This window comes from Gekko japonicus, unplaced genomic scaffold (assembly GCF_001447785.1).
Source record: "Gekko japonicus isolate JY-2015 unplaced genomic scaffold, Gekko_japonicus_V1.1 scaffold1808, whole genome shotgun sequence".
NCBI lineage: Eukaryota > Metazoa > Chordata > Lepidosauria > Squamata > Gekkonidae > Gekko > Gekko japonicus.
The window spans coordinates 216,285-243,394 of record NW_015168102.1 but is presented as its reverse complement, the minus strand read 5'-3'; the positions used below and the strand labels follow the sequence as shown (position 1 = coordinate 243,394).

Here is a 27,110-nt window from a genome sequence, read left to right as displayed (position 1 = left end):
ACCGGGGCACAAAATCCCCCCGCGGCGGTGGGCCGTGGGGGGGGGGGGACAAGGGAGAGAGATACCTTCGGGCCAGACCGAACGGAGCGGGCCCGCCCAGAACTGCGGCCCCTGCCCTCCTCCAACAGGTTGCCTGCCATGCCAGGTTGTCAAAGCCTAAGGGGCGACTCTTCCGGGCGAGGACCAGCAGGTTGGCTTGGCACTCCGGCGCTCGCACGACCCAGCGTTTAGGGCTGATTTCCGCTGGCGAGTCACGCAGTTGAACGTGTGAATTGGCTGCGAGCGGGGAGGCGGGCATCAGCTCTGCCTGGGTTGTATGAGCTGCTGTTCCAGCTTCATTCTACACGCTGGACCCGAGTCGGTTGCAGATGGGAGCAAGTCTTCTGTTTTTGAATGTTTCCGCAGGAGGGAAGGAGGCTCACCTCTCCCTGGTTGGCAGTTTACACTTTTTACTTGGGGGAGCCCTTAGGAAAAGATGGCCACATCTTGCAGTCTGAAGCAGACTTGGGGGATGGCCCGAAAATATGTATCTCTGTAACCTTCGAGGCAGAACTCTGCCAGCTCAGCCTCCTAGATCCAGGTGTTGGTCTGAAGCAGTAGAACAAAGTCTGAGTCCAGTGGCACCTTTAAGACCAACAAAGTTTTGTTCAAAGTATGAGCTCTCATGTGCAAACACACTTCCCCAGATACATTGAAATGGAAGTTGATGTTCTTAAAGGTGCCACAGGACTCAAACTTAGATCAATGTACTATTAGGGGAATGCAGAGTCAGAACTTTACCAACCACAATACCAACAATGCCCCATTGGGAAATATTGCCACTCCTAGCAGAATTATTTCTGACCAGGCCTTCTGATCTAAGACCCCTGGCCACCAGGTTTTGATTTCTAAGGCAGTCAGGAAAGGGACATGATGTCCAAGAGGAAGACCCTCCACCAAACTGCATCATCCTGAATGACATTTTTGTGTCCAGTGAGCTGACCGCCATCTTACTGGTTGGAGTGGACTTCCTGATCCCATATAACCAGGAAGCTTGGCTGCCTCAAGCATTCCATTCTGCCAGGCAGGCTAGGGAAATGCAGCAGGCAGGGTAATAGAAGTATGCAGAGGCTAAAAAGTCAACGCACACACATACTACGGACACAATAGGTAGACAGTGCGCCAGTGCCAAGAGGAAACATCAGGGGAAGGCCTTGGCCTCTGCATCCTATTGTTGGCCCTCCAAGGTTGACACTGTGTACTGGACTAGATGGACTACTGCTCTGATCTTCTTAGGTTCTTAGTGTGAGCCAGCCCTACTGTCCCTGGATGGAGAAAAAATAATAAGCAGAAGCTAAGGTTTCATTCTCCCCCCCCCACCTTATAGACATAGAAAAACAGGTAAGATGCAAGAGATAAATTATGGTGATGAAGGATCAGATCATCTACATGAGAGAGAACTGCTGGTTCTAGATCTAAGATCTCTCTGCATAAAAGAACCAAGCAGCTACATTTCTCCTGATACAACCCCTACCCCACCAGCTGCTATTAACCCCAGAAGGGGGGAAATGCAGGTAACCCCTCCCTATCATGTGTCCTTTAAAATCAGAACTAAAGTGCATAAGGTCAAGGGAGCCAAACCCTGCCCCATTCTGTATATTACTGTGAGGACTAAGGTCTTTTTCTCAGTTCAGGAAGCCAGATGTGATGGGACAAAGACAAAGACAGGGAAGACACCAGAGCAGCGGCAGATCTACTGTGAAACTAATGAAACTTAAGCTTCAGGGCCCCTAGTCCTGAAGGGGCTCTGAAGCAACTTTTTTGAATGAGTGATTTTTTTTCCAGCAAAATGGATGGAGTTTTTAAAAGCGTTTTTAAGTGTTTGTTGAGAAGTCTTTGGACAGCGCTGACTCTTCATCTTGGAAATGGAGATGAGCACCGCCCCCTAGAGTTGGATTTCCCTAGCTTTTGAGCAAGGAAAACCTTTACCTTTTATTAAAATAAGGCTATTTTAGTGACAGAATCATATAGTCAATGGGTTGAAGTACTTAATATTGACCTTAGATTATGCTCTAATACCTGTTTCACACGGCCTTGTTGGATGTTGCCCTATTGTTGCTGGTTGAGAAGGGCCCCCCATAACCGTTCAAGCTTCAGGGTCCCAAAAATCTAGGTCTGCCACTGCACCAGGGGAGGCATGGCTTAGCTCTCTTTACACCCCCATGCCTATAGAATGAGAGTGCTTCCTTCTATCTGCCTGAACCTGTGGAGAAACAGTCCCATGGGTAAGGAGTACACTCTGTGAGCACGTCATCTGGACTGACTGAAGTTACATCTGGAGATACTGAAAACAACTACTGACTTGCTAATAAATTATTTAGAACCAATAATAAAGAAGTTAAAAGGATGCTTCCGCAAATCCCACATTTTTTGCACACTCATACAGTTTGGAATGCACACCCACACCCACTCATACAGTTTTGCACACTCATACAGTTTGGAATGTACTCAAAAGTCACTAAATGCAAACTAGTTACCTGTTCACACAAGTGATATGGAAATGCTTTTTGTGCATTCTTTCCAGTGAATCTTCATCCACATAGGCTACAATGTACACCCCCACATCACCTTACCAACAAGCTTGCAAGACAACATAGAATTAAAAACTATATTTTGGTTGCTGTCTTGTGTTTACACATACACACAAACGGTGCTAGAGAGATTTGAAGGCAATTTTAATGGCATGTGGAAGAATGCCTTTAGTCTGCTGCAACAAAAAGACAAAATCATTTTTCATGTTTAACACCAAAGCTTCTTTGATCTCATCTCAAATTATCTGCATGCATGTTTTAATATTATTAAAGTGGTATAGAAAACACTGAATACACATTGTACCCAATGCAGATCATATATTTATGTTACAGATGAAACAGAAATTCAAAATGCTTGGTACCTTATGATTGTTCAGGTCTGAGGCATAAAATGATTTTGAAAAATTCCTTCCAAAAGAAATAGGCAAGTTAAGTCTCATTTTTCTTTCATTTAGATGTCCTGCAAACAGCAGTTTGTGGCAGTTTTAACACTTTCATCTGTACTAAAACAATTATGTTTTCCCTTAAATACTCATTTTTAACTTCACGTTGCTAGCTATTGCATTTTGTAAGGCAAAGCAATATTGGAAGTTACTCTTGACACAAATCAAAACTGACCAGAATTTTGCACTAAGGAAGGAGAACAGGATTAGAACAACAAAAGGATCAGCCATTCATTATTTACAGAATAGTGTGATGTCATGGAATATGTTAACCAATGACATGCAATGAGGCCTGATCTCTCACCCACTTGGATCTGTAGTACACACAGTGGTTGTCATGACAGAATGCCCAGCATTTTCAAGGAGCATTTCACTCCTGGACATACCTGCTCAGTTCTTTTTTGATCTAGGCTATAATTTGGAGTCAAAACAATCTAATAGAGAAAACCTTTAGAAGCAAATTCTAGGATCCTAACTGCTCACTTGGCAGTAACTCCCATTAAATTCATTCAGTGAGACTTGCAGTCTAACTCTATGAATGCTGACTCATGAGTAAGAGGCACTTGGTGCCATAGGATTCACACCTCAGCCCCACTTTCATCCATTTAAATCTGGTGCTGGTAAAGCAACAGAACTGACCTGTGGGCCTTTGCACTTGTGCGGTGTCTAAACTGGTGCAAAGCCACTCTCTGCATCTAGTTAGCAAGCCAGCACAACTCCCAGTTGGCTACCAATCTGGACTGCAAACAAAGTATCTGTAGCTGTTTGGCACAATTGGCACCCAAATTTACATGAGACACTGTAAGTGCACAAAGGGCCACAGGTGGGTTCTGTTGCCTCACCAGAGTTTAGGGTTGCCAACTGCCCGGAGAGGAAAAAATCCTGCCTCCTTAATAGAGGCTACACATGATGTCATTTATTTTTATGTATTTAGTTACATCATTTATAGTCTGCCTTTCTCACTGAGACTCAAAGTAGATTATACATTGTAAGACAAATACAGCCAACAGGATGTGATGTCGAATAAAGAATACAATAGAGTTTGGGCTATTGAAATCTGAAAACAAGCAGAAATCTAAAAGCAGAGCTGGAAAAAGGCGTAGACAAAATATAAACATTTAAATATGACACTTTAAATGGTGTAGTTCTACAGCAGATGTTGTCTGTCTCCATGCCATGAAAAGCTTCACCTGCCTGTTTCCACACATTACCTCTCTTAAAGGCACATGGGATTTTTCTCAAGGTTGTTGGCAACCTTACTAGTGTTGTATTTAAGCCAAGCCTTACTTCCAACTATGAAGACAGGTCTGCAGTCTTAACTTCCAAGTAAAATTGTTTAGGCTATTTGCCAACAATATCCAGGCCCCAGAGCATAGGATAAAGTTGTACCCACTCTTGAGGAACCAACAAGGCATGCAGCCTGATCCTACGCTCCTACGCTTGTTTCCACTTGGGAATAAATCCCAGGCCACTGACTTTGTTGAAGTGCGCACAAACCTTTGGCTGTGGAATCTGCAAGGGCTGAATACTTGGACTGAGCCATAGAAATGTGCAAGTAAATAACTTTATCTGATCATAAGCAGTGTGTCTTTCCTCCAATACTCAGGGGCAGATCTACTCAGATGTAAGTCATATTTTGATCAGTGGGCTTACTCCCAGGAAACTGTTCTCAGGATTGCACTGAGTCACTTTCACTAACCTCCACGTATCTGAGTTAGTGCTTATAGGTTAGGGTATATGGCTTGCATCTACACCCTAAACTAAAACGAGTGAGGCAGAGGTCACATTCATTAAAAAAAAATGTTATTCAATCTTTGTCAATTATTTTATGGCAAATCATGATTGCTGTGAATTTTCTCATTTAAGATTTTTAAAAAACACAGTAGATAAAAATAGATTTCCTTCCTTCTGCTCTGAATCATACTACAAGGCAATTTGATAAGCGGTTAAGAATTTCATTCTTAACTGTACTTACAGCATTAGTATTATTATAAGCAACAATCTTATCCCACATATTCATCTCACAGTAGTATAATCCGCTGCATGGATTTAAACTGTAGTCCCAGACTCCCCTATTCTGCGTGCATTTACTTGAAAGTAAGTCCCACAGAATCCAATATAGCTACTTTCAAAAAAGTGTACTTAGAAAGAACTACATTTTGCTGTTTATTTTCTACCTTTGCTTTTGGAAATTTCTCCAGTCCTTTCCTTTTAAATTTTTTTCTTTATATCTTCCTAATTTTTTTTAAGCCACTTCTTTGCAGAAAGTGATTACGGAAAGAAGGGTTTGGGGATGAGGCGGATCACCTCTTTTGGAGCAGGCGCTCCTTTTTTCTGTGAGCATCTGCCTGGGGGGAGAACAGATGTGGGCACCTGCGGTGACAGGCCGCATATGTTCCATCCTATTCACAGGCATTCAGACGTGGCTACAATGGTAAGCCTTTGTGTACGCAAAGTCACTAAATATATTAATCTGTGTTCCCCAGAGCACTGCTCTGTTTAATTTTTTCACAAGCAATAACATCTGATCTAATCCTCCAATTGGCTCCCCATCGTGCCTCCATCCCACCCCCCCCAAAAAAAAATATGTGAAGTTATTCAGGCTTCCACCTGTTGCCTATGGGATTGAAGGAGGTTATGTGATCAGGCAACTTCAGAGAGGAACTCATCCCTTAAGTGTGTAGTGCCTGTGAGAGAGATGACCCAAAGAAAGTATTTTTAAAACCCATATGTAATCCACTGCCGAAGAAAAAACTTCCCAAAGAAGGCACTGTGCCCTTCCTTACATAACTCCTGCAAGGCCAGGAGGACAATGGTAAGGGAACAAAGCATAGCCACGGCTGCACCTTTTCTGCCTTTTGCAAATGGTCACGAAAGTTCCCATGTGAGGCTTTGTTTATTAAACTCTAGTGCTTATTAGAAACACCGGTCAATAGGCCAAGCAGCCAAAAGGTAACATAAATCTCAGATGTAAGACTTCGATTTTGGGGACAATTTTTGTTGCACGACTCTTTTCTCTTATGGTCGCTTCTTCTGTTTTGATTTGTTTTCGGCCACAATACATCCTTTAGTCCCATTGTAGCAGGCACAATGCCCATGGATATCAGTCTGTGAATGAAGACAGAAGCAGTTTAAACAAACCAGCCTCTTTCTTTCCTCTCTGCCCATTGTAATATGAATGAGCCTTCTGCATTCTGCTGCTAGGAAACCATCTTTTTAAAGCCCAGTTCCAAGAAAGGGACACAGAAAAAAGAACCCCAATAAAAAGCAAAAATGGGGGGGAGCGTGTCGGAAAGGTGGGGATTATTTAAACAAATATTTTTAAAAGCAAGTTTAAATCTGCAAAGATCAGAACACGTGTTTGGTTTTAGAATACGATCCCTTGATATTGGTCTTTGTTAATAACATATAAGCACAAGGATTATTTTTTAAAATGAAACTAGCTTCATACATGTATGAAATTGTATAGTATTTATGGGCCTTAAGTGTAGCAAAGTATAATTGCAAGCAATATTCCTTTTAAGAAAGGATGAAAAGACCGAAATCTTTCCAATGGGAGGATAATCTAGTCATCTTGGCTAAAGGGATCAGAGAAAACTATCGAAGACAAAACCACCGGGAAACACTGATATGAAACATATTAGAAGATAAAAGCATTGTAAGGAAAAGCACAAGAAGTAGGGCGGAGCTCGACCGCAAAACAAGAATCTTGTTTTGTGGTTGTACGCGAAAAATTAACACGTAGAGAGATGCTTATGCTAATTAACGCCACCCTCAGCTGGAGGAGGTCTAACATTCGTATGTGTTACACGTCTATGTACAAATGCGTCCAAGTGTCGCTGGATTTGGTTCTCTGTCTTGCGCAGTTTATCTGCCTCATCTGCACGGTCGCCCCGCTCTAAGGGCGTGGAGGGCGCCGGGAAGGATGCTCCGGCAGCTGGTGGGATGGTCACGTGACCAAGTCGGCACTTGCCTGGTCCGGTAAACTCCAGAGAGAGCGAGAGGCCTCGTGAGCAGACAGCGCGTGCGCAATTTCGCGTTCCGTCAGCGCCCCTCCCTTAAATAAAGAGATATTTTTTAAAAGGGTTCCATAGAGACTTTTCACTTCCGGTTCCATTTACACTATTCTGTGCGCGAAGCAACAATGGTGAGATATATATAGGACTCAGTGTAAAGCTGTACACAATCCTCCGAGTAGAGGCTTCTTTTGGCTGAAGAATCCCGGAATACCACTCAAAAATGTGTAATGCATTGATTTAAAATATTGATATCCGATATTTCCATATGCTAGGTAATCCAATTCAAAACACCACAATTTCTCCAAGAAAAGCAAGAACCACATTAATCTACTTTCAGAGCCCTGCAACAAAACAGCCCGAGACTACACTGCTGTGCCTTAAACACCTAGTTGTCAGGTAGACACTCAACAAGTGGTAGAAAAGAGTAAGAGCCCAGTAGCAGTTTAAAGACTAACAAAACTTGTGGCACTTCTTCAGATACAGCTAGAATAGGAGTCCATCTGTCCTATATACTGGAAAGTGGAGTGATTTCTGATGCCAAATGATATTAGCAGGCAAATGACAAATGATTAGGTGTGATATACAGAGAGAAATCAGATGGAGAAATCAGCACTGGTGATGAGACAGGAAACCTTGGTCTCAATTCAGTCCAGGTGGATACATTGTCTTGAGCTTTGTTATCAGTTGCAATTCAGCAGTCTCTCTTTCTAATCTCTCTTTGAAACCCCTTTGTTACAATAATTGCTACTTTTAGGTCAACAACTGAATGTCCTGGAAAGTTCAACAAGTAAAAACTGGTAACTACATCGCCTGTTCTGTGGGTCACTTAAAAGCACTGTCTGTAGCGTCACCGTTTTTTAATGTAAAGGCCACAGTTATTTCAAGCCTTTACCACGAAAGGGAGACCGCAATCTCGTTTTCTTTTCACATCCATTCCCATGCATTCATCGCTTGCCCCCCACATGGATGTCACAAAGTGCAGCTGGGAACCGGAGTTTTTGTAGAAAACCAAGACGACCGTGCCTCCTTATGACGTTATGCCAAGCGAGTCCGGAGCGGCCGTTCGAGCGGGTTAGTCAGTGTATCGGCGCATGAGAGGGTGGCGGGGTGGGTGGATTTCTTCTGGGCCTGGCTTAGCTCCTTAAGCGAACAGACGGCGAGCCTCAGCCACCAAGGCCAGGCTGGGCTTAGTGCTGCCTCTCTCCTTCACGCTCTTTGTGCCGCATAGGGGAGGGAAGCGGGTCGCAAACAGCCTGAACCTGCCAAGTCATAGAAGACCAAAGCCTGAAGACACTCAGGGCCGTGGGCAATGTTCCCTCTAAGCTGTGGAGTCTTGTGAGCAAAAATTCTACTTTGTGAGCTACTGGCATTAAAGCTGTGAGCGAGCGATTTGGCTACTGCATAAATTAGTTTGCTCTGGAGCCATCCTTCCTGGGCTAAGACAAAAATGTGTGAGCCAGAGGCTAAAAAACTGTGAGCTAGCTCACACAAACTCCGCTTAGAGGGAACACTGGTCGCGGGCTCCCGCTTTTGCTCCTTAAACTAGTTCTGTGTGCCAGACACCAGTCGTAGGGTTGCCAACAGGCCTGGAGACTAGTGGCCTCTGCCTTTAATAGACACTCGGTGTGTGGCAGCTGAAACTTCATAGCAGGGAGGTAAATAACATCCCACTAAGCCTCTATTGGAAGGATTTGAGCATTTTTGCTGTAAGTTGTTGGCAACTCTACCCAGACTCAGTTTTCCTGTCCGCCCGCCGCCACTTTTTTCATTTCCTTGTAAATGCTTTATTCCCCATCTGGCATTGAAATGTAAGGAGGTTGATAGTGTTATAGATATTGGCTGAATATTTATTTTCCAGCCCTTCAAGCATGGCATATGCAAAACTGTATGATTTGTCATTTCTGTGAAATGTAATACTGCCAGTGGACTTTTTGTTTAGGCTGTTTCTGTGCTGCCTGGTTAGAGTCCTGCTTGAGGTGGCTTAGAATTAAAATGCAGGGGTCATTTGGGGGGGGGACGCGGGGGGACGCCATCCCCCCGGGTGAGGTGCGGGAGGGCGGGGCCTGGAGCTCCCTGCTGGTGCCCGCTGGAGGTCGCCGCCGGCTGTGGGGAGGACACACTTCCGGTGATGTCAGGGGGTGTGGCATATGCTAATGAGTTATGCTAATGAGTCCCCCTAGCTCTTTTTCTACGAAATGACCCCTGTTAAAATGTAAAGAAGCCATTGAAAACAACCTATGGACATAAACAGCATAAACACTACCTATAAAACAGAACCAGACCATGAAAAATCTTTTGATGTACATCCTTTGATGTACAAGAGGAAACCCCAGATTAAAAGCCTGGGTTAAAAGATGTTGCTTGGCCTGGTACCGAAAAGAAAGTAAAGTAGGCACCAGGTGAGCCTCAAGGTGGAGGGCATTCCAGAGGTAACCTTTAGGCTATGCCAGAGCTCCAAGGAACTGGAACAAAAATGAGAAACCCACTGCCACTGTAAGAACACTTTCCTGGGAGTAAGGCCCATTGAGTAGACTTCAGTAGGACTCTACGTAGACCTGCTTAGGATGGCATTTTATTTCTCCTTATTCCACCATCTAGGCGCAAACTTACTGAATGATACTGAAGTTAGATATGATAACTAATAGAGACTAACAAGTGGGGACCTGCAAGAAACTTGCAGGAGTGGCTATACCATTTCCCCCATGTTTGCTTCCTCCCCTCTCCCTCTACTTCTCTCACATTTTTCCCCCTCCTGCCACCCTTTTTCTTTTTTTTCTTTTTAACAGTTTTATTAAGTAATAACTGCTGCCCTTTTTATTACTCTCCTCCATGCCTGTCACTACTGCTTTTTCTGCTCCCCACTCCATCACTCTCTGCCCTCCTCATTCTCCCAGCTGTCCACCTGCTTCCTACCCCCCCCCCAGCAGCAGTGGTGGCAGCAGCTCTCCAGGAATCGCAATGGATCTCCCAGCTATAGAGATCAGTTCCCATTAGTATTGCCAGCTCCAGGTTGGGAAATTCCTGAATATTTGGGGGTGGAGCCTTGGGAGGATGAGGTTTGGGGAGGGAAGTGACCTCACCAGGGTAAAATACCACAGAGTCCACCCTCTAAAGCGGCCATTTCCTCCAAGGGAACTGATCTCTGTCATCTGGAGATCAGTTGTAATTCCAGGTGATCTCCAGCCACTACCTGGATGTTGGCAATGGCTGCTTTGGAAGGTGGAATCTGTGGCATTATACCTGTCTGAGGTCAGTCCCCTCCTCAAACCTCACTCTCCCAGGCTCCACCCATCCAATCTTCAGAGATTTCCTAACCTGGAGTCAGCAACCCTATCTCCCACCCAGCCAGCACCCTACCTTTATCTGCTTCTCTGTCTTCAGTTTTCCATCTCTTTTCCGCTACAGCCTCTACCAAGGAAAATCATGCTCATTCTCCACAGAGGGAACCAAATCAGCTTACATTATTCTCTCCTCCTTTTTATCCGCATAACAACCCAGTAGGTTAGTCTGAAAGTATGTTACTAGTCCAAAATCACCCAGTGAGTTTCCACAGCAAGATGAGGATTCAAATATGGGTCGACCAGATTGTTCTGTGAAGCTCTAAGTGCTACACCACACTGGCTTTCATAGGTTGGCTGCTGTTGAACAGTAGCAGGCATCCATGCCTAGTTATGCAATTTGGGTGGTATCAAGTAACGCCTAGGGTTCTAGGTGGAACCTGGAGATCTCACAGCATTACAACTGAACTCTATACAACAGAGATCTGTCCCCCTGGAGAAAATGGAAGGTGGACTCTGTGGCATTATATCTGGCTGAGGTCTCTCCCCACCCCAAACCCTGCCCTCCTCAGACTCCACCACAAAATCTCCAGGAACTTCCTAACTCAGAGCTGGCAACCCTAGTCAGGTCTGGTCCTAATGAGTCCTCTCTCAAAGGCCAAAATAGGCCTGGAAAAGGCCCTGCCTCTTCCCCCTGCCTTTTACTGACAGAATCCAGCCTGGAATACTGTAGTTGCCTAGCAACAACCACTGAGGGAATCTGTTGCTTAAAGCTACAGGCACTCCTTTTATCATTTTTGGATTTTTTTAAACCTCCCTATTTTAGATTTCACATTTTTCTGCAAACTGGGCCCTTTTCAGGTTTGTAGAAAGATCTGTCTTGCCAGTTGTAATACAAGACAATTTGCATATCAGAACTGTGCTTAAGAGGTGGTATTGTGCGTGTATGAGTAACCGAGTGATATAACTTGTTTTGGCAAAACTCTTGGTGGTTCTTAGGGGCCACTCTGTTCTCTAGAAAATGAGTTGGAGGGCAGACCCAACCCCATTCCAAGTGATTCGGCTATAAGGTTACCTCACAGTAAGGTCTACACATATATGGAACACACAGTAGTAATCCAACTAGAGTGTAGCAAATAGCCTTCCTAAGTAGGAAGGTTTTGAACACTGCATGCAGACAAGCTCCTGGCTTTAATATCTACTTACTTAATGAGGTTTATTTTTTAAAAGAAAAACTTGCAAAATGATGATGAGCAAAGCAGCATATAACAAAAGACAGTAGAAAATTTGGTGGGACATACAGATTGTTCTGTTAATAAATTATTAAATCTTTAGACCCCCCCACCCCAAAAGAATGATGCATATTAATATCCAAATAAATCTGCAAATTCAAACCAAATATTCAGTACAGTTCACATTTTCTTCCTGTTTGTATAAGGTAATTCTTTATTTAATTGCAGAGTCAAGTGTTGCTTCAATCTGTATTTCATTGTGTAGTGTAAATTGCTTTCTGCTTTTAAACAGTTATTTTCTTAGCTGTTTTCATGACTCACATAATCCAGAGCTTTAGTCTTTTGTGAAGTTCCAGGGAGGAAGGTATATATCTCCATACTGAGGGATGTATGTCATTGCACGTCTCAGTGATTTGTGAGCTAAACCAATTCTATCAAAGGCCTTCTCCACATCTAGCAGTATGACCAAATGCAGAGCAAGCCTTCCTTTGGTAGCTGACATTATAATGACCAGCAGGTGATTTTGTGTTTTGAAAAATCTGGAATGCCTTTAAAATGTTGGTTAGTTTATATTTTAAGTACTCTGTTTTCACACACATATACCCTGTTTCCCCGAAAATAAGACCTACCCAAAAAATAAGCCCTAGCAGGATTTCTATGCATTTGTGGTATAAGCCCTAGTGTGTCTTCTTGAGAAAAAATAAATATAAGACAGTGTCTTATTTTCGGGGAAAGACGGTATATATATTTGAAAGTATAATTCTTTTTTCTATTGCATTTAAACAATAAATGTGTCTGTGAAAATGTGTTGTACATGTCTGCAGAATACACAAGAATTATCGTTATCTAATGCTGTAAACTGTTTTGTATCAGACAATTTCCTGGCATATTTTTGAGTGACTAAAATCTTGTCTTAAAAAGCATTTCAGTCATTCCAAAAGAGAAAATATTTCTTATGAGTTCTTTCCTTGTCCCCCCCCCCCCCAAATTTCCAATTTTTCTGATGGCACAATTGAAAAGGATGTCATGAGAAGAATAATCCATGTTCCCTCTAGTTTTTCCTCTCCAAATCCCAGAACTTCATATCTCCATGCTTATCAATTGTGTGCTACAGATATTTTCCTGATATCTGTAGAGAAGAGAAGAAGAAGAGAAGAAGAAGAGATTGGATTTATACCCCACCCTTCACTCAGAGTCTCAGAGCAGCTTACAAACTCCTTTCCCTTTCCCTCCCCACAACAGACACCCTGTGAGGTAGGCGGGGCTGAGAGAGCTCTTTCCAGAACTGTCCTTGAGAGAACAGCTCTAACAGAAATACGGCTTGCCCAAGGTCATCCAGCAGCTGCAAGTGGAGGAATGGGGAATCAAACCCGGTTCTCCCAGATTAGAGTCCATGAATTTAACCACTACGCCAAATTGGCTCTCAACAAAGGTGTGATGCATCCCCACCCCCCTTCAAGTATGTGTTTCGGTTATGCATGAAATAAAAATGTATATTTCCCCCCTTGTTCTTTCTTGTGCCTTATTTTCTTTCTCCCCTGCTCTCCACCCCTATTGTGTAAATACAAATTGGGGGGAGGGGGTGGAGTTTCTTGCTGATATTCCATTTTTATGAATTTAAGAGAGGGGAGGGAAAACTACATCTCCTCCCCCAGCTATCCCTCACTTCCCGCTCACTGGCTTTGTGATCAAGCTGAGGTCCCAGTCTCATATTGTGTTCAGGGATTTGGTTTGAGAGGTCAATGCTGACTGCCAAGCATTGAGTGGCCTGCCTTTAGGATCACATAAACTTAAAGAAACTAAAACGTTAGGGGGGAAATGGGTTTGCATGTTTGTTTGTAAAATAACACACTGTGTTGAATTCTCTTGCACAAGATGTATAATGGCAGAATATGCAGCTTCCAGCGAAGTAACTCTTAAGTCTCAATGTCTGAGTAAATAACAGAATAGTAATCTGTGGGGAAGGGGGAGGAGAGGGCCTATGGCTGCAGTGAGATGTGCCATTTGGCGTGGTCGAGAAACGCTCCGATTTCATCCGTTGGTATTTGGCACAGAGTTGCTCGGTCACACATCCCGTTTCATTCTGGGCTCAGCCCATCGTTGCATGATCAGACAGCACAGATGGGTGGGTTTGTTTGGTTTTTTGCCTGATTTTGCGCATGCGCATAAACGACAATGCAGGTTTTTGTACATGCACCTTTCAACTTCCAGAATCGAGTTGCTGCTGTCACAGCTCACCGATCCTTCCATGGAGCACTGATTCCTTTGGTTCACAGTGACCCATGGCTGCCTAACATAGATCACTCCCTTTCCTGCTCATTTTCACAGCTGGCCTGGAGATGGGGACCATTATGCTTTTATGCTCATATCACTAAATGGGAAAAAATGGCACCAAGGCGGGATGGCCTGAGTGTGCACTTGAGTGATCAGACTAGGGAAAATCTGCCCATGGCCCATTGGCAAGTGTTAGGACTGGACTTTCCCCGGTGTCTTTTAACTCTGTTTCTGTGGTGGGGCAGCACAGGGTGCTGACAGCTGCAGGACCTTTCCCAGGTTTTGCTGTCTGATCATGCACTTTAGATCCGTCAGGCATTCACAGCTAAGTTGGATCTAAAGGCACATCTGACCACAGCCTTAGTCACTTGTTGCAAGTTACTGGCAATAATTTGCCCATGATTGCTTGCAAACCACTTTGCAATTGAGCTGCTTGAGGCGGGCATCATAGGCCCCGGTCACACGAGTGGATTTGGGCCGGGAGAGGGACAGTTCGGGGCGGAGCAAACGGGCGCGATCCCACGGCAACATCTGGGAATCGTTGCCTGTCCATCCCCGATCCGTCCCTCCCGCCCAAAACCCCGCACCAAAAAAGAACCACCTACCTAGGTGGTTCTTCGGAGAAGAGCGCCTCAAGCCCGGCCGTGGAATCGCTGGCGCGTCCTTGCGCCGGCGCATCCCCAGCTCCTGGCCGAACTGCGCATGTGTGAGCATGCACAGTTCGCCAGCCTCCCCTTCTCACCGTCGCTTTCTCCCCGGCATCTGATCGTGCCGGGGAGCAACGGCGCCGCGGCTCAGGGGATCCGTGGGATCCCGCCGCGGCGTCTCTAATTCGGTGCGGCTTTTAAAAGCCGCGCTTTGGGCGCTTTTTTCCCTGCCGTGTGGCAGAGTTTCTAAGGTAAAATATATAGTGCCTTGTCTTCTCAGAAAATGAAGTATTCATGAAACAGCAAAGCTGTCTTCAAAGAAAACATTCAGACCATGGCGCGTATTTTTAAAAATTCAAATGTGTTCCTATTGCACAAAACCTTTAAAAATTAGAAAATAATCAATTGGAAGGGGTGTGCTTTCAGTTCAGCAGAACCCGTCTGAAACTCCCAAGTTCTCTTACCATCTTCTTACTTACAGAACTTGTTCTCAAAATGGTTTATTTTATTAATTTGGGTTTGTTTGTTTTTAGATTGCTGAAGGAACTTAAGCTTACATAGAGATCAAGTATGGGTGTGAAAAGCTTGCTGTGGTTTGTGACCAATGCCTGTCCGGGTGCATCTACAGTGGTAAATCTGAAAGAAATGGCAGAAAATCACCGCAGCAGTTACCCTGGATCTCCTCCTATTATTGTGGTAGATGCCATGTCTTGTCTTCGACAGTGGTACACACCAGAATCTTGGGTGTGTGGTGGCCAGTGGCGAGAATATCTTTCTCACCTGGATAAGTTTATAAATACCTTTACTGCAGCAGGTATCAAGCTGGTATTCTACTTTGATGGAGTGGTGGAACAGAAGAAACGAGATGAATGGGTAAAGCGGAGACTGAAAAATAACAAAGAAATAGCCAAGATCTTTCAGTTCATCAAGACTAATAAACAGCAACCAGGCAGACAAATGTTCTTTATTCCATCTGGTTTGGCTACTTTTACACGCTTTGCCTTGAAGTCCCTTGATCAAGAGGTTGTATGTTCATTGCAAGAGGCAGATTATGAAGTGGCCACTTATGGACTCCAAAACAATTGCATGGGAATTCTTGGCGAAGATACAGACTACCTGATTTATGACACATCCCCATATTTTTCCATTAATAAACTGTGCTTGGATAGGCTGGAAACAGTTATGTTCTCAAGGCAAAATCTCTGCAGCAGGTTGGGCTTACATGTAACTGACCTTCCACTATTTGCCTGCCTCCTTGGAACAGATATTGTTCCAGAAAGTGCTGTGGAAGGTTTCCGGAATCAGTGTGTAGCTTCATTCTGTGCTAAAAGCCATAGGTCTGATAAAAGGACTAACACAATTCTGGCTGTAGCAAATTATATCTCCACAATTCCACATTCATATAATAGCTTGAGGGTTTTTGAAGAAATGTTACCTTTGGGATCAGACAAATCTATACTCACCAAAGGAATACAGTCTTATCTTCTGCCTGGGCAGCAGTCTCCATGGCTTCCGTGTGACTTTTCACATTTTCCAGCAGCATCAGTCAAGCAAGTAATGCCTTTGTCTCTAGATCAGGAGATCTTTCAGGTAACTAATCTCTTGAAGTTCCTCTTCATATCGTGTTCCATGGCCTCTTTGTAACATCGATCTTTTTGTCCTTTTCCCTCTCTTAACTGCTTAAGTAAATTCTGAAATCCCAGAAAATGTAACTGTAATAGCATGTAGCAGAATTGCAGACTCCAGAGTGAAATATTTTTTTTAGTAGTGTGATAATTCTTGGATAATACATTTTTGGAGATGTTTACCTAAAACTGCAGAGTTTTCATACCTTTTGAAAGCCTTGGAAACAGTAATAAAAAGAATACAACACCTGCTCAGTTCAGACGGATTTGTTTCCTGATGAGAATGCTTAGGATTGCAGATTTTGGCCTAAGTGATTTGAGCAGTTAAATTTTAAATGTCTTCAGCCCAAGATTTATAGTACAGCTTTGTGTAAGGTTGCCACCACCTGTCTGTACTGTTTATGTTGATAACTTGGAAGCTCTGTCTGCAATAAATAGAAAGTATACTATGGACAGAGATTGTCTACTGACAAACTTCAGTGGGTGCTGCCCCTCAGGTTTGAAAATACGTGTTTGTTAAGAAAGGGGCTCTGGCAGGCTTTACAGAGCTACTGCAATTATATTTTTAAAAAGAATGAATGAGATTAGCTTTTTATAGAATGCATTGTTTGTTATCCTGCCTCTGAAAATTGAAATTGCTGTATATATAGTATAAAGGTAGTATAGTGATCATTAACCATTACAGTGAACCATTGCCTGTTTACAAATATGAATTGATTTTATTGTTATAATGTGGCTGCAGTAAGCATCTTGGCTTTTTGCTCCACTGACTCAGTTAATAGTTGGGCTGTCTATAATTCACAAGGTTAAAAGGTAGATTCAGGTGGGTAGCCGTTTTGGTCTGAATCAACAGAACACAGTTTGAGTTCAATGGCACCTTTAAGACCAACACGGGCAGGAAAATGCAGGGGGGGGAGCGTGGCTGTTTGCCCCGGAGCAAAATAATGCACGGTTGCACGATCAGACGTCCCGTCGAGGACCTCTCGAGGTCCTGTGTTTAGGGGGGAGGTGCCGATCACACCACCATCCGGCAGCGCGGCAAAGAAGCCGTTGGGCGCTTGTGCACATCCTGTGGAGACTTGGGGGGAAAAACCCTGTTCGCGACGGGACATGAGCGGGTGCCGGATGCCACGGGATTTCTCAGGAAACGTGATCAGGCGCCCACCCTTGCCCCGCGGTTTCTGGAAACTAGTACCTTGGCGGTACTAGTTTTTTACCCCGCATCTTCGGCGGGAAGCCTTGGGTTCGGCATGGGAACTCTACGCTTCCCAGATGTGGTGGTGTGATCGGGCCCGGAAAATCCGCCTATCTTCCATCTCTGTAGCGTGGCTAATGTTCCGTGTGACCGCAGCCAAAGTTTAATTCTGGGTATAAGCTTTTGTGTGCATGTTGCTGTTGGCAGCTTGCCATGATTGGCTGTCATTACTGCAACCATTGTTAACAGATGCTTGCCACTTTGAGAGTTTCATAATCATAGATACCAGCTAAGGAGCCCCGACATACATCCCATGTGCAGCATGACTCAGATTTTTGAATCAAGGTTAATTGAATTTTGAACTTCAGAACCATGTTATTTGCCATCTACACAGAACCTTGCATGGCATATTGTGAATTGTAAATAGGTGCATTTGAGTTCACTAGGCTTATTTCCAAGTAAGTGTGCATAGGATTTTAGCCATCCTTGCACTGACTGTATGGGAAGACATGTACCTGATGATGCTTCAAGCTGAGACTGACTTATTGGGCCTTGGCCATTAATTGTTTGTTATATGGTGGTTGTTTCCTGTGTTGCTTCAAGGCTTTTATCTTTGCATAAGAGACCATTTGTCCTTTCCTTTTTGTGTTAAATTGTCAGTTGTCTCCTGAAGCCCTTAGGAAAGGCTGGGCTGTAAATGACAATAACCAAAATAAATAATAACTTTGTCTCCCTGTGAACAGATAGCCAAAGAACAGCATGTACGAGCTGAAAGCTACATGGTGTATAATGTCCTGAGTGGTGGAGAGGTTGAGTGCAGCAACACATTGGAAGATGAATACGATACTGAGCTCCCTGGACAGGCGCATATCTACTGCCTTGCTCGTCAGCATATCTATTCTGTCCTATTGGAGTCTGGAAGAGGTAAGGACTATCTTGGAACTTCAGGCAAAATTAGGCAGTATGTCGGAAATCTGATCTCAGATCTCTTGTTCCTTTAAGCTTCTAAAGACATTATCAACCTATCCCCCACACATATTTTGATCAGGATCATGAGGCGGGGTGAGGAGGTGACTTTTTCCCTATGAAAATCAGCCCTATGACAGTACTATTGGCCTTACCAGGGAAAATATCTCTGCTGCAGGGAAACAGCTCTGCTTGGGTATTGGCTTAAATAAAACAGACATACTTAAACTTTCACCTAATCTCACAGTCCAAATTGGGGTCTCTCACAAACTGCTGTTTATAAAAATTTTAAAGAAAGTTGCTTTTTGATCACGGATCTCCAGTGCCTTGACTGGTTTGGTTGTGTTACATGCAGAATTATCCTAAGTTACAGCACTGCTTAGGATGGCACTGATAGAAAGTGAAATAGACTTAGGGACTTCTGGTGGAGATGTAACGGCAGGCTGGTGTCTTCACGGGGAGTGAAGTTACAACGCAGCTAATTACTGACCAGGAGGGATCTCCAGTTGGCAAAATCTCCCTAGGTTAAGGGAGATCAAAAGAGATAAACCACAGGTACCTCTTTAGATTGCTCCTTGGGTGTTTACTGCTGAAGTGGACACTTTGTAGACACCTCCTGGGCGAGAGCGTTCTGAGGTCTTGGAAGTTACGATCTTGCTCCTGGCTGCATTTGGAACCCTGATAAGGACTAAAGCCTGGCCGTGCTGCTTCTTGAGATTTATGGACTTAATTATCTACTGCCAAAGAGAGATTTTCTTGAAGACAAAAGGAGACAACTTTTGCTAAGGTAATCTCTCTCATGGGTCTATAAAAACCGTTTTGAACTGCAAAAAAACTTTTTGAAATAGTAACTTTGGGGAAAAGTGTTATTAAGAAATCAGGAAAGTTAAATTTGATGTGGGATTAATAATGTTTCCCACTTTTGACTCTTAATTTTTAATTTTATTTTTGGTGAAAGTTCACATGCATGAAAGTCTTTTTGGCTGAGAAGATAATCTGCTGTGAGAATGTTCTTGTATTTTCTTTTAAAAAAAATTTAAATTATTTTCTCAGAAAAAGGTGGGATACAAAAGGGAAAAGGGGCTGGGGGGGGAATATAAATTCATCAGGTCCTGTATTTTCTTTAAAGGCTTATTCACTATTGGATAAGATGCTGAGGTATTTGGGGACTATTTGACCTTGGCTGCCATAGTGATGTGAAAACACTCTGGAGCACCTGTTTTGGTGTTTTTTGGTGGTGGTGTTGCCACACAAAACAGCTAAAAGTGAAACTATCTGATTTTCAATCGCTCTCTCTATTTCTATTTCCTTGCATCTTGAGTTCTACTTCATAATGAATACCAGAAAGAATCTTGACAAGAAGGGTTTATTAGACCAGCCTGTTACATCAGGTATGATCCGGAAACTACTCAAACAAATGGGATGTAGAATAGAGAATAAAATAGAGATTCTGGGAAGCAACAGTGATGCCTTGGAGAGAAGAATGGATGAGAGTTTTAGAATACCCAAACAAGAAACCAAAGGTGAGGTGAAAAACCTTGAAGTAATAATAGGGCATCTCACAGAAGAAGTTAAGCAAACTAATGATAAAGTGGCTGTTGCAGCAAATATAATGGAAGAGACTGACAAAGAACTTGAAAGGCATTTGGATTTGTTCGCTCTTATGGACTTGAGAGAAATGCAACATTGTCTGACGTTGAGTGACACCCAAGAAGAAATTGATGAAGATATCAGAGAGAGGATTACACTACTTTTGGCAAAAATTTTTACAAGAGGAAGAGGTAGATATGGAATTTGCAGAAGATTCTAAAGACTAAGTTTAACCTGAAAACAGACTTTGCTAGGTTTAATGGACAATCATTTGAATAGAATTTGATTACAGCAATGGAAATGACCTTCGCAACCAAATGGAAGAGTTCAACAATACCTACAGTAGAAGAATGGCTGGAGAAGATGTTGGACTTCGTAGCTGTGGTTAAATTTATAGTATTGGTTAGGGAAAAGATAACTACTTCATTTATCAGAGATTAGATAGACCTTTTGTATGAAATAGGTAAGGATGACTTGATGATTTTCACTTTTTTTAATAAGAAATTTGTTTTAAGGGGAAATAAAAAGAAAAACTTCTTGTATTTATATATAAGCAAGGAAAATATAATAATCAAAATTATATTTGTTGTAGAGAAAATCAGAAGTCTTTTACATTTCCCTTCCATTTTTTTCTTTCTTCTTCTTCTTTTATTTCCTTTTTCCCTTTGTGGGTCCTTGTTTTTCTTTCTTTTTGTATGTTTCTTAGTTTTAATTCTCTAATAAAAATAAAAATTAAAAAAGAAAAGTGAAGTAGACTTGGAAGCAAAGTGCACTGATTGAACCATACATAGACTTTTCAGAAGACAATTGTGAACTGCAAAATCTCTAACTCCAAGTTTGGGTGTCTTGCATCTGTATGAAATTTAAGCCTTGATGTTGTGGGCAATATACATGTAATTAGTAAGAAGGAGACTATTAGAAATCATTAAAGTTAGAATGATGTGCACATGCATGTCAGTGCGCTTTTGAGCCTTTTAAGGAGCCATAATAAAACACTCATGAAAACTCTTAATGATCAGAATGCTGGTTAAAATAGGCTGTGAAGTAGCAGTCATTCCAGAGTGAAGAAGCCTACAATAACTTCTCAAAAAGTGTTTTATGGACCTGAATATAACAGGCAATTTGGCAATGAGTTGAACTTCTTCTGTATTCTAACGGGACTTGAGTCTTGTGACAATAAATGGTTTCATGTGATTGGTGTAGCTCATTATTTTACCTCAGCCTTATTTGGAGAGCCTACTGTTTTGAGAAGAAAATGAATTTAGGGGGTTGTTATCCTTCTGCCTTTCCATTCTGCAGTTACACGTTGGCAGTTGTGTCACTGTGTACCTTAAACTTGTGCTATTTTATTATAATAATATAATTATAATTACTTATTTTTACTATTTATGTAATGAATGGATTTCAGTAAAAAGTAACATCCAGATGTTATCTTAGTTGGATATGTTTCTATTTTAAGGGCAGTTTCATACATTTTGTAAATGAGTAGAAGAAAAAAAATGTTGGTTAGGACTGTGTAGTTAGATCCTGTGGATGTTCTGGTGGTGAAAGCAGTTCTTAATCCGCCTTCCACTTCCCCCAGCTGTCCCCATTGCCCATTAAAAAGGCATTCTCAGGGGTTGTGGTTGTGGGAACCTTGCAGACGGAAAGCCACATGAGTCCAAGGAGCTGCAGTGAGGAGGATATAGGGTTGCCAACCCTGGGCTGGGAAATCTCCTAGAGATTTGGAGGTAGAGCCTGAGGAAAGTGGGGGTTGGGGAATGAAGGGACTTCTGGGGAACTGATCTATGTTATCTGGAGATTGGTTGTGATTCCGGGAGATCTCCAGGCCCCACCTGGAGGCTGACAAGCCTCAGGGGAGTGTCAGGTGTAATCCCATCTCCCTCTCTCTCACTCTTCCTCTGTCTCTTTCTGTTATATTTTAGGTATGTAGATCTGTACAAGAGTCCATTAGGACAGTTAAAGTGCAGAGATACAACCTGCTAAATGCATTGATTTCAGTGGACTCAAAAGGGTGTAAATCTTTTTAGGATTGCACTGTAAATAGCCACATCTTTCCCAGCTTTGCCTTCATTACATACATCTACACTGGTTAAGTGTTGGTTTCGAATCTTCACTCATGCCATGGAAGCTTGCTGGGCAGTTTTGGGCCAGTCACACTCTCTCAGACTAACCTACCTCACAGGGTTGTTGTGAGGATAAAATGGAGGAGAGGGGAATGATATTTGGGTCCCAATTGGGGAGAAAGGTGGGGTACAAATGAATTAAATAAATAATAAATATGTTATCCTTGTACTTTTTGTGGCACTACTATCTTGCAAACTACCAGTTCTTTCATTTATTTAATTGAACCATTTTTCTGTCTTTTAGATATCCATGGAGCTTTTCCTATAGTAAAGGAGTGGTTTGTATGTGCCGGGAATTCCCTGCAGCAGCCAGATCTGATACAGCCCAGACAACTCCCAGGTAAAATCATGCTGTATTGAAATTTGAAGTCACTGTATCTGACAATGCTTTGTAAAAATATGCCATCTTTATTTTTATGTTGTTTAAGATGTTTTTGTTTTGGAGATCTAGATAGCTCCAAGATGTTAACTTATATAAGGGTATTTCATGTTTATTTATTTAGCTTGTCAGTATGGCTAAAAATCCTTCTTGGTAGCTTACAGTACATAAAATAGCAAACCCCCTAACAATCCTTCTCGGTAGCTTACAGTACATAAAATAGCAACCCCCCTAACATTTCACATAACATTTCACATATTCCCACCCTCTCCTGGTAAGTCCCCTCACTGGCCAGCTGATTAGTGGCAGGGGTGAGGCCTGGAGGCAGGGGATGCCCCATCTCTACTGGGGGGGGCGGCTGGAAACTCTAGCTTATATATATGTTTACCAATAATATGTGGATGGTACAGATCAGACAATTGCACAACAGGGCAAGCTGTGGCTAAGGTACAACCCCAGATAAAAAACGAAATAAGCGTTTAAAGAAAGTGTACTTTTTTTAAAAAAAAGTTCAAGCAGGATATTGGGTTGTTACATAATATGCCAGGCAAAGGCTGCCACATTAAGAACTGGGGCTGTAGCTGGCTCCAACTTGCCCCTCACCTCCTTGCTCCCCTACACCTTGCCAAGAAGGAAACAGCTTCATTGCAAGTGCCCAGGTAGGAAAAGTGGGCAAGGGAGGGAAGAAAACAAGCTTGGATGGGTGGCCAAGGATGACAATAGTAGGACATGGACAAGGGGGAATTTGGAGGATGGAGAAGCAGAAACATTGGGGAGGAATAGTGCAGACTGAAGTGAAACCAATGAGAGACAGTGTGGGGGAGGGAAATGAAAACAGCAAGAGTGGGGGGAAACCAAAGAAGGAACTAGGGGAAGAAGTAGGGGGCAGCAAGAGAATGTGTTCTCCTCTTGTTTAAAATACATTGCCATTTGCTTTTTGGAATAAAATGTACTGGCTTCCTGAAGCTCAAAGCTGAGTGGAACTCTTGCGTCTCTTTATGGAGAGAATTCAACAGCCAAGGTGTTGTGACGTCCTGGGAAACCTTAACCCCTTCTTTCAACCCTCCAAAAAGTTTTAAAAGTTTTTTTAAAAAAAACCCACAACAAAAGGAAATAAGTATTTTATTTAACAATTACCAAATTCAAAGACAAAAATAAGTACTAATTAATAGTAATAATGAGAGGAAAGTGAAGTGCTTGAAATGAGAGGTTATAAAATGTCCAGACCTGGATAGCCCAGGCAGCCAGGCTAGCCTGATTTCACCAGATCTTGGGAGCTAAGCAGGGCTGGCCCTGATTAGTATTTTGATGGGAGACCGCCAAGGAATATCACTGGTGCTACACAGAGGCAGGTAATGACAAACCACCTCTGAATGTCTCTTGCTTCGAAAACCCTGCGGGGTGGCCATAAATTGGCTATGACTCTACTGCAAGAAAAAAGCTGTCCTAGAATCCCTGGAACCAAAAAAAAGAACACCACTTGGCAAAAAATAACTTACAAGCAAATAAGCAAGTGTATAATTCTTATTTGTATATGCTTTGAATTTGCATTCAGTCCCATTACAGCCATACTTGAATAAGAATAATTCGAAACGCGACTTCAGGCATCCGGATTACGCGTCGGCTTTTGATGGCTCAGAGGCTTTTGATGGCTCAGAAAATTTGATGATTGGCACTCCAATTTGGACTTTGATATTGCCTCTATGCTGGAGAAGACTGTGACTGATTTATCATTGCACTTTGGCCTATTGATTTATATCATACTTGTTGTTATGCTTATTTGATTTACATTATACTTGCTGTTATGCTTATTTGATCATTATACACTTGCTTATTTGCTTGTAAGTTATTTTTTGCCAAGTGGTGTTCTTTTTTTTGGTTCTTGCATTGTACACTGGCTTCCCCCCCCCCCCTTTTTTTTGGCTGCTAGAATCCCTGGAGGCTGCTTGCAGGACCAGTGGGTTTCACAAACAAAATTTCTATTTCCATTGAAAATTCTGATCTAAAAGGTTGCATTTCCATTCTCTAGCAGAAGCTGTACACCAGAGCAACTAAGACAGTTTCCATCTTGAAATTAGGCCTGAATAATCTAGATAATCAATTTCAACCAAGAATCTCTGGGGTTTTCCCCCACAGGACTGTATCTCTGTAACTACCTAGGTGTACGTTCATTATACTTATAAACTCAAACCTTCCATTTAATAGGCTTTTTGCAGAATAATAAAATTCCACTGGGATAACCTTATTATTCTGTTGTACTGAAACAGGAGAACAGCTGTGGTAACTGAAAGATTATAAATTATAACATGCCATAAGCTTTCATGGGGCAGAACCTGTTTTGGCAGATGTGTCTCATTGTCTTCAATGAGACTGTTATGTACCTGCTTAAATTACATGAATGGCATGTCAGATGCATACTGATGTTCAGCCAACCTGTATATAATTTGTTCTGCGCATGGGGACTACGGCATATGCAAGTACAGCGGAGGTGTCTGCATTGCATTGGTTAGGCATGATGAAGGGGTACAATCAGTTTCAGAACATGTTTCTAATCTCTCAGAAGAACTTTCTGTAAGGGAATTCCCTTCTTGGAGAGATGCAATAACTCTGGCAGGTAGTTCTCTGAAGTTGCTTGTAAAACATATTTTGTGGCTCAGTATTTTAAAGAATTTTAGCCAAAAATGATCTGGAAGCAAGGCTATAACACAAGTTCCCTCTCAAACATATTTGCTACTAATTCGGTAATGAACAAAACCAGTTCTATTTCTGTGCAGACTAGTAAAGAAGGACTTTCAAAGTTTATTTTTAGTGTTCTGTTCCAAAACAATTTGCAGTCCATATTTGTATAAATTCTCTCTTGAAGCTTTTCTTTTCCACAGCATGAATCTGCAGCTTACCAAATAAGGAGCTTGACAGTGGGTTGCTTTTAAATTACAAATGCTATGCTTGGCAGTCGTTATATTTCAAACTCAGACTGGTCAAAGAAATTGATAGGAACAGGCATTTAACACTTGCTTACTTGTTTTAAAAGGATTGTTGGAGCATTAATATATTTGTACCTATTCCTCCATACCTTTTGTCTTTTGCTCTTAAAGGGAATGAAGCTATGTGTGAAATCTTGCTCCACTGACATGAATGATGAACCATTGATTTCAATAGCACCATAATTTTACTCTCTGCCTTCCTACCTCTTTGATCAGTTCATGATATTGTCTCCGGAAACACATGGTAGATACTGCAGGAAGTTTTAATTAGGATCAGTGAAGAAGTAATGGAAGCCTGATTTAAATGAGATGCTGGTATGGCAAAGAACTGACCATATGAATTTGCGTGGGCTCAGTATTTTGTTCAAAATGTGCTGTAACCCATGCAAAGCAGCTATGCTAAGCACGCATAGCTTTACACAGGTCTCAGCACAATTTAAATAAAACACTGAACATGTCCAAAAATCACACAGGGGAGCTCTTTTTGCCTTGTTAGCATCTTATTTAAATTGGACCTAATAGTTGAATTTTAGTGCCTAGATGCAGGCAATACTCCTGTCCCATTTTTCTGCCATGTAAGGGACAGTTGAAATATGTTCAAATAGATCATTTGTATTTGCAGTTGTTAACACAAGTGGCCTACCTCAATATTGGGGGAAATTAGCTATGAAACAGAGGAGGCCAGAAGGGTACAAGAGATAGCACACCTTTATATACCAAGGTGTATATATGCGTGAAATCTTGTATGCATGAAATCAGTATGAAGACTCCAGATTTAAAGAGTATTCAGTGGTTTTATTAGAAAATATCCCTGCATAGAATCACACTAAGCAATCAAAATATACACGCAATCTAGAAGTAAGAAATAAAGAGGTGATGATAGAGACATTTTGGAACAGTTATAGGGGTTATACTACCTGTCCAGATGTGCAGACGCCCGTGTAGAAGAAAGCACAAACAGCCAGCGTTTCACGTGGAGAAAAAGGAGACCCCCAAAGTAGAGGCGTTGGCAGAGTACCATATTGTAGGCGCCCTCAGAATGCACACTGAGGTGGAGCTTGCCGTCACTTTTTATAGGAATTTGAGGGGTGGTCTCCCAGGCCGTGGCTTGATGACAATAATGACCATTGATGGTCTTAGTGGGGCAGATTGAATGGGTTTTATGACTGTTGAGGGTCCTACCAAGGTAGGTTGAATGGGTTCCCAGGCTTAGACAAAAGGGGGAAATGGGTCTCCGATAGGTATCAGGAAGAATCGTTGATGATTTAATCAATTTGATAAATTTGTCTCGATATCCTGGGGGGGGGGCAGGATGAGCAGGTGTTGAGACAAAAGATTTCCACATAGACATAGATATCACACAAAAGAGGATTATATGAGGGTATAGAGACAGAGAAAGTTCTCCAGATGGCTACTTAATTGCTATGGAAATGCAGACACTCTACCTGAAGGAACTCATGGTCATTCCATATACATACCTTTGCTGGGTGGAGGGGGGGATGTTGGAGTTTGCCCTGGAGGGCACCTTGTGCAACTTTAGACTGAAACTCTTTGCAGAGCTTAGCTAGCTCTTTGGCACAGGTCAAGAGGGTTCTCTTTGGCCTGGTTCTGTGGGTCTCTGGTTCAGGTCGGAAGTGGAGTGCCCTGCTGTTGGGGCTACCCCATGAGCAAGGCAGCGTCTCTGAGTTACACAGTGTGGTGACTTGTGAGCCACAGTGGCTGTAGCTGTGCTCACCCCAAGCATGTGATCAGAGAGAATATTGGGGAGAACCATCTCCTCAG

General features: G+C 42.6%; 1 protein-coding gene across 1 annotated transcript in view; it reads left to right on the top strand.

Annotated features, from left to right (window-relative positions):
* Positions 1 to 8,075: 8,075 nt before the first annotated feature.
* FAM120B (family with sequence similarity 120B) overlaps positions 8,076 to 27,110 on the top strand; it is a 52,950-nt gene continuing 33,915 nt past the window's right edge. Inside the window, exons 1-4 of the mRNA XM_015414797.1 lie at positions 8,076 to 8,103; positions 14,997 to 16,053; positions 18,027 to 18,207; positions 22,210 to 22,305. Of these exons, the coding sequence (XP_015270283.1) occupies positions 15,034 to 16,053; positions 18,027 to 18,207; positions 22,210 to 22,305 (1,297 nt within the window). The 5' untranslated portion in view covers positions 8,076 to 8,103; positions 14,997 to 15,033. The remainder of the gene's footprint in view (positions 8,104 to 14,996; positions 16,054 to 18,026; positions 18,208 to 22,209; positions 22,306 to 27,110) is intronic.